The 8,363-nt window shown below is 34.2% G+C and overlaps 2 protein-coding genes across 2 annotated transcripts; one reads left to right on the top strand and one right to left on the bottom strand.

Moving 5' to 3' along the window:
- The first annotated feature begins 5,998 nt into the window (after positions 1 to 5,998).
- On the top strand, positions 5,999 to 7,422 carry LOC118752921. The gene is made up of 3 exons (XM_036487769.1): positions 5,999 to 6,115; positions 6,178 to 6,502; positions 6,564 to 7,422. Exons 2-3 carry the CDS (start codon positions 6,215 to 6,217, stop codon positions 6,660 to 6,662), a joined length of 387 nt encoding a protein of 128 aa, XP_036343662.1. The 5' UTR covers positions 5,999 to 6,115; positions 6,178 to 6,214; the 3' UTR covers positions 6,663 to 7,422.
- On the bottom strand, positions 7,418 to 8,290 carry LOC118752920 (thiamine transporter 1-like; the record flags this gene model as incomplete). Its single annotated transcript, XM_036487767.1, is given in 1 exon segment — positions 7,418 to 8,290. A coding segment is annotated over 1 exon segment (753 nt), but the record flags the coding sequence as incomplete, so codon positions are not given.
- Positions 8,291 to 8,363: the final 73 nt, after the last annotated feature.

The raw sequence follows: 8,363 nt of genomic DNA, 5'->3' as shown, positions 1-8,363 counted from the left end.
AATTAAAACAGGTACTATAAATATAAACTTTCAATGTATAAAAAAATGGAAAAGAACATACAAATTAACAAATTTTAACTAAAGAAAATAAATAAATAACTACAAAACTTCAAATTTACTTAAAAACGTCAACCAGCGAAATGTAACTTTTTTATTTTTCTTTACACACGCTCATTTTTATTTTTACTCTCCCGAAAACTTTGACTTTTGTAGGTTTGATGTCAATTTGGCTTCAACCTGTTTTTATTGTACCATGTATTCAGATTATAAAAGTTTTTCACATATGTTTTAAGATTTTAAAGCTTTTAAAAAGTACGGTAGAATGCAACAATATGCTTGAATTTGTTTGCTTCTTCGTCAGCTTATTCGTTTGCAGACTAGAAAAATGGCGAACAGCCATCAAAATACTGATTCAAATTACACATCTTTCACTGGACACACAAATGGGTGCGCGCAGCAAAATTCAGCCCTAATGGTAAGTTAATTTCATCGTGCGGCGATGACAAGTTAAGAATTTGCGATACATTTTCAGGCGAATGTGTGCGAACGTTCACCGAGGGAAGAGGTATGGGACGACAGCTGGCATGGCATCCAGACGGTAATCTGGTGGCTTTAGCATTAAGTTGTAACCGCTTTAAGATATTTGACATAGCTGAAGGCGAGCTAATACAGTGCAAAGTCATGATTCAATAATACAAGGTTCGATAAACTGACAGTTGTCTCTCTCGCACCGCTCCCTTAGCAGTGGCACCGTGTTGCTTCTTTGCTTGTATTCTTCCACAATGATGATTACAACCTGGATGAAGACAGCCCCTTTGACTTTGCACCATGATTCAATGATTCAATAATGAAGAAGCAAACAAATTCAAGCACATTGTTGCATTCTACCGTACATTTTAAAAGCTTTAAAATCTTAAAATATATGTGAAAAACTTTTATAATCTGAATATTTCTTATGTCGCAATCAAAACCAAATTTTATAAATAGCATTTTTAAAAAGCAATCATCTAATATTTTTCAAGTTTTTGGGCATATATGTTACCATTTGAACAACAAATACTACCAAGTTTTAAGAGACTATTTAATGCAACTCAGGTCAAAAAAGCGCACTTTAGACCAAAATAAGCAACTCTAAAAAACAGATGATCGCAGCTGTGGCCCAGGATGACGTCTATTGCCATGTTTCAATAATACAAGGTTAGATAATTATTGACAGCTGCGGTTTGACACTCCCTTACAAAAGGTTGCATTTACGAAGGACAGAGAAAGTGCAAGAATGCAATCCCTTGTTGCGAAAATGGTAGAAGAAAAGTACTAAAAGTAGGCAATTAATAGTGAAATTCCTTTCGTAAATTCTAATGTATTTGCAGGAAATCTGGAATTTTAAACGAAATGTTGAACGTAATATTGATATATCTACGTGAATTACGTAATTTATATGCTATTTAGCCGTATAAAAACTGCGAAATGCCTCAAAAATAAAATAAGACTACTATGAGATTGATGTAAACATCCAATGCTTACGTTTTCATCAGTTAAATATGCTTCATATGCATATACAAATAAACATATTGCACAAAAGCTTATACTTTTATTTCACACCAAAGCTACACTGTTTCCATGTAAATTTGCAAAGAAGCAACACGGTGCCACTGCTAAGGGAGCGGTGCGAGAGAGACAACTGTCAGTTTATCGAACCTTGTATTATTGAATCATGGTCTATTGCTAAGATATCTCACTTGTATTTGTACACAATGCCTTTTTCGCTTGTTGGATGCATATAACTTGCAGCCACAGTATACCAGTAGAAAAGGTTTTTGTTTTTGTAGCTGTTTCGTGGTGAAAGTCCTTTATGGCGACCAAATTTCCCCACAAGAAATTGAGCGCATGGTTGCTTTTGCGGCCCAAAAGAATGAATATTAGAAAACATTTAAAAAAAGTCTAAGGTAATACAATTATATGCAACTAAAAGTAATCACAATAATTTGCACTTATGACATAATGTGATAATCATGTGTAAAAACTCTTTTCAACTATTATTTTTCACAAAATAATTTTGCGGATCAGTTTGCTCTGAGCGCTTGTGTTGTTTACCAAGAAAATGCAGCCCTGTTGGTTTTTATTTCTGTATCGCATCGCGGTGAGTTTCCATTTCTTGGTAATTCGGTTTGTGAAATGGTAAACAAATTATTGAAATTTATTTATTTGATGTGTATAAGATTTCATTAATGCATTTTTTTGTATTTTCAGACTTTTAATTACAAGCACAGCATCATCAACGGTGATTGCAAGAACTACTGCAATCCCTGCGGTTTTTCCTCTTGGTAAATGCGTTCTGGTCGTGACCAAGGGTGGTCTCCCAAATCGGCTGGGAATAAGGTTAGTCATTTTAAATTTTATATCTTTGTTCGTCGACATTATATGACATGTCATCATTGTAGGCTATTGTTGCAGAACATAACGCCGCAACCACTGCTGTGGTAAATATGTTCCAGCAGAGCTGCCCACCGCCGTCGGTGTAATGATTTCGTTAGCTGAACAAACGCCATCTCCTGGGCATTCCCACAGCTTGCCGACACTAGCTATTATATGACGTGTGAATGCAACTGCAGCTTAATTTGGTTATTAACAGTACAATAGTACCATGTCATTGGCAAAAACACTAAGGGCTGCTGGCAAATATAGGTTGTAAAGTTTTTGGTATCGATGAACTTACTCGAAGAAGACGATGGCCGAAAACATATGATGAAACATCTTCTGGCATGCCTTTGACAATCGTTAAGTCAGACGGAGGCTTCACATACGATATTTCACACATGGCTGGAATTCGTTAGCGGACAGAACACACATTTAAAAAATATTTATCGTTCAGCAGAACGTGCATGCATATTCGATTCCGATTTTATGGGTCGATTACGGAGGACAACCGAACTTCAGTTGGTTGGCCAGTGGCTGAAATGGTATTACCGATGGCGACTAACAACTGAAAGCTGGCAACTAAGTTGCTATATTGGCAAGTGCGTTTTTGTGGTTGCCGGGAATTTTTGATTGAGATACTTCATTTCTTTTTTCAACTTTTTTTTTAAATTGTACCACCTTGAACTTTATGAAACTTAATTATTGCTATTCATAATAAAAAACACTTTCATTTCAGTGGCGCTGTCCATCGGCAACCCAACTGAGGTTCCGTTCCCATCCATAATCGATCTATAAGTCATAATCGTACGAACTAATCAAGGCTATCATAGAATCCATCGTAGTCCGATTTTTCGTGAAATCTACGAAAATGCTATTAAGGTCGAATAGCTACGAACGCAGCGCTTGCTTTGAATACACACGTTCATAGCAGTTCAGATTCAGTGATCGCTTTTTCGTAGATTTTAAGAAAAATTGGACTACGATGGATTCCGCCACCAATATGTTTTCTCCTTTGACAAGATGTTTGAGATTCGCGGCAGCACAGCCGTATACCTACTCTTTGCTCTTACGCGCATATGCTAAATTTCTCGCACCTAGCTAAAGTGCTTGACAAAGGCAGAAGGCATATCTTCAACATTATAACTTAAAGTAAAAAAGTTTAAGGCATGCAATAAAAGAATCAACAGAACCAAAAAATGTCCTCAAAACTATTAAACATAAAAAATTTCACGAATAAAATTCATAATTTAAAATAAAATATCGCAATTGTTTTTTATATGTACATACATATTTACAAAGTGAATCTTAAAGCACGCACAGTAAGTCCTAAACATATAAATGACTAATAAGAAAAATAATAAATAACAGTAATATGAAAAAGTATGTCGAGAAATCTCTAAATAGTAGCGAAACTGTATCCCAATAATAGCAAATAATTTTTAGCAAAAAATACAACCGATTTCAATGCGCATTTAGGTCGTTCTGGTTACGTAGATCCGACTGTCCTCCCTTTTTTTAAATCGTTAAAAAAAAATTAATCACCCTCATTGCGAGAGTCGTGTCGAATGCAAGTCGTTTTTCGATAGTCGAATAGCCTAATTTACGACTTACGCAATGAGGCTGAATACGTATTCTACAGAAAAAAGTCAAGATACATATTTAAGGATTTTAAGCAAAAATAAATAAAGGAAAACTTGTTCGTGATATCTCGACTAAGGTGTATTCATGATACAAAAATCTGAAGGTAAAACCGTTGAAAGGCAGCCTGAACATTTTTAAAGTTTGGTAACATTACAAAAATGTTTTCAAATTTTCAATCTCACAAATACATTCTCATTATCAGTCTCAAATAAATGAAAATTTCAATATTTTCATCTATTTGTTTTTTGTTTTACCTTTATTTGGCATTTGAGTTGCTCTCAAATTTTCAATTTTATAAAATAGACAAACTTCAAAAAGTAAATGATGGCCGACGAATTGTGCAAGCGGTTTTACCTTTAAATATTTGTATCATGGGTGTATTAAACAAGGGGCCGTATGCATAAAACCTGCAAATGCGTTTTCTTAAAATTTCAGAACTTTCACTCAATTTTTTCAAATAAATTTAAGTGAAAGGTATGAAAATCTGAGAAAAAGTAATTGCTTAGTTTTTATGCATACGGCCCAAGGTGTTATTGACAACTCAGTGCGGCTCTCTTTTAAGATACTATTATGTAAAAATGTAAAAAAATATAAAGAAACGATTCAAAATTCATACAAATTTTTTTCAATTTGACTTATAGGATGGTTCTTCTGAGAGCAATGTCAAATTCAATCACACTTTGTTAAATACATTTTGATCTCTACCAAATAATGTACTTCCTCTGTAAATATTTTATGAAGTGTTCCAAAATTCGCTCCGAGCGCGCTACCTGTTGATCATTTGATTTAAATAGTTTGTCAAAGAATTAATACTATAGTTTGATCGGAGTTAATATATTCTTCAGTATTGAATTATATTATATTAAAACATAAGCTTATGAGAAATTACTTATTCTTAACATGCATATTTTATATCGTGTTCCGAAATTCGCTCAGAGTGCGTTCACTATTGATCTTTTGATTCAAATATTGTTTGTCAAGCATTCAGTAGTGAAGTTTGATCGGAGTTTATATATTATTCAGTAATTAATCATATTAAATTGAAATATAAACGTATAATACGGTAGAAAGTTAGAAATTATTTAGTGTTAATATGCATAATTCGCTCCGTGTTCCAAAATTCGCCCCGAGTGCGTTCACTATTGATCATTTGATTTAAATAATTGTTTCTCAAGCATTCAGTACTATAGTTTGATCGTAAACTATATATTCTAAAGTAATTGATCACATTTTATTAAAATATAAACGTTTAATAGGGTAGAAAGTTAGAAATAATTTACTGTTAATATGCATAATTCGCTCAGTGTTCCAAAATTCGCTCCGCTTGCGTTACTATTGATCATTTGATTTAAATAATTGTTTCTCAAGCATTCAGTGTTATAGTTTGATCGGAAATTATATATTCTTAAGTAATTGATCACATTTTATTAAAATATAAACGTTTAATAGGGTAGAAATTGTGAAATTATTTAGCTTTAGCATGTATAGTCGGCCAGAGACAATTGCAGAAAACTGCAACTACTCGTGAAAACTTACAATAAAAGCAATGTAGACGAAAGTACTAGATATTATTATTAAAACTAGATCCATATATAAAACATTTTACATCATTTATTTGAAGTAAATCGGAATATGTTTTTACATATAAGATGGATTCCATTTAACTCAGAAAGTACATATTTCACTACAAATAATTTTAAGATCATTTCGAATTGCAAAAATAGCGCTAATTAGTTGTATTGAAGTATAAAACATTTTATTACGGTCATATTTACTTATAAAGCGCACAACAATATTTCTCTCGCCATTTATCCGATCTTAAAATTTTTCACCACATTATTTTGCTGCACAGCACCCTGAATGCGACAAAACAGTTGCTGGCAACCCTCAAGTCCTTTATGGGGACCAAATTAACAGCCACAACAACAAAAACCTTTTCTACTGGTATACTGTGCTTGCAGCAGCTAGCTGAAGCGTCAGAGCGGCGCCTACGTGACTATATCGTTAATAATGGCGGCAGTGGCCTTGGCTTATGTGGCCTAAGCACGAATTCAATGTGAGATTAAATTGATTTGCTATCATAATTTATTATTGATAAATTCAATTTAATTTCAACAGTAACCACGATTCCTCAAGCTTCTCCTCAACGGCCGCCATGGGTAATTCATGCAAGGACTCTGGTGTGACCGCTGCCATTTATGCGAATATATGCGACATGTTGGAGCGAAATAATGTACAGGCGAATGGTGTGGTAGTCGCTGAGAATGGGAGATGTATGGTGACTGGAGATGATATGTTGAATGATATTGAGATTGATGTTAGCAGTTTAACATGGTCAGAAGCCATCGAGGATACACTGACCGAAGTACTCGCAAGTAAACATACAAATATATCTTTCAATCCAGGGACTGGAAAAATTATTGCTGCAGATGTGGAAATCTCGGTAATTTAACTAGGTTAAATATATGTATGTAAAAAAAACTTATGTAATAAATATTTTGTAGCCAGAGACTGCAAATGAGGTTGATGTACCTGTGAAAATTCCTGAAAAGTGCACGGAGTGCGGGAAAGTTTTCAAAAACATTAGTTATCGAAGCGCGTAGGCGCTTACATACCAACGAAAAACCATATCAATGCAAGGTATATAGTTGTTTTTGTTACATAATTTCAAACTAAAAAAAGATAAATTTAGAATAACATCTTACTTCCCTTATACTTGAGCGAAAAAAAAGATGACAAAGTTCACGTTTTCCGTCGTAGCCCAGAAACACATCATCCCAACAAACATTTAGGGTAGAGAACGATTAGAAAACGACTCGAATTCTAATGTTTCTCTAAGGTAGAAGGTTAGAAGACGATTTGAGAAAGTGTCGAGAATTATAGCATTATCTACAAGGGGACTTAATTCTCAATATCGAGAAAGAAATAAGATATCTAATCGCTTTCTAACGTTCAATTCTAATTGGGTTCTAATGTCTAATATTTTTTCATCATTCTCCAATCGAATTCTAACATAGTTATCTAACCTGATTTTCAATTCGAGAACTACATTAAAATGCTAATGAAGAACCAAACTATTTCTCCAACGTTGTGTGTGTTTCACTGGGATATGTATAATTAAAAAAAAAACGAGATAAAATTCACAATAAAGTACTATGTCATCATATCACTGAGCCCATATTAGGCAGTGGAAAATTAATAAATTTCGAAGTTTAAAAGTAGATATTCTGCGAGAAAATAACAACTTCATTATATGTAACTGATAACTTAAGATTAAAATTATTGCCCAAGCAATATTCATAAATACATATCTAAAATCTAATAGTAGTAATAAAAATCAGACATTTGTTTGCATCCGCTTAACCACTGCGACTAATGACATACTTTTTTTCTATGCTATGAGTTTTATTGTATAAGTACACATTTCCTTGTGCAATCACATTTTAAGAGTTTTGAGATACTTAACTTTAAATTAATCTTAATTGTAACTCGTAATATTTACGACACCATTCCCGCAGCACTTCAGTTTTCTAAATACAAGTCGCATAAGTACGGTCACAAAGTACATGATTGCGAGAACAATAAAATAGCAACCATAAACAAAGAATTGTTCACGAGGTTTTAACCCATAGCCGGTATCAGTAACTACCACAAGTGTTAGAATCGACTGCAATACAAGTGCCGCCAGAGTATTAATGCCGAAAATTAAGCCAAAACTGTCTTCAGATAAATTCTCTGCAACAATAGCGCTCGCTGTTGTAATGACGAAAAAGTAGCAGATTCCAAAAAGAATGTACATTATGTAGGCCATCCAAACTAAATTCGTCTGTGATGAATAGATAGTGAAAACACCCATAAGAAGCGAACAAACAGTCAATATCCACATGTGCCATTTTCTATGATGACTAGAGTTAGCTATACCAGCCACCATGGCGCTACCAGCACCCAGGAGCGTTACAATCGCCTCTATAGCACCGTTGTAGAAACTCTCATTGCGCGGATCTATATCCTTCCAGAGAAATTGCACATAAGAGATCACCTGAACCTGACCACATGTTGCCAAAGCCCACCAAAAACTCCAACGGATTACTGTGCGATTGGTATAAGCACTAAGAATTTGTTTCGTAAGTAGCTGAAAGGCATTGTTCCAGGAAAATCGAGGTGATGTAGTCAAACTGATGTCACTTGCAGCCGTTGGGATGGCAGCGGCGGAGCCGTTTTGTGGAAAAGCTAAAATAGAGAGCAAGAAAAAAAATTAATACATATTGAATTGAATTGCAGTCGGTTGTTTATTTACTTGTTTT

Source organism: Rhagoletis pomonella, unplaced genomic scaffold, assembly GCF_013731165.1.
Source record: "Rhagoletis pomonella isolate Grant_MI unplaced genomic scaffold, Rhpom_1.0 Rhpom_scaffold_01956, whole genome shotgun sequence".
NCBI lineage: Eukaryota > Metazoa > Arthropoda > Insecta > Diptera > Tephritidae > Rhagoletis > Rhagoletis pomonella.
The sequence above is the reverse complement of the archived record's forward strand: the minus strand, read 5'-3'. Positions and strand labels throughout refer to the sequence as shown.

Coding starts and splice junctions, on each gene's coding strand:
- LOC118752921 (XM_036487769.1), top strand. CDS start 6,215: ATGGGTAATTCATGCAAGGACTCTGGTGTGACCGCTGCCATTTATGCG. Junction 6,503..6,563: donor CTGCAGATGTGGAAATCTCG/GTAATTTAACTA, acceptor AATATTTTGTAG/CCAGAGACTGCAAATGAGGT.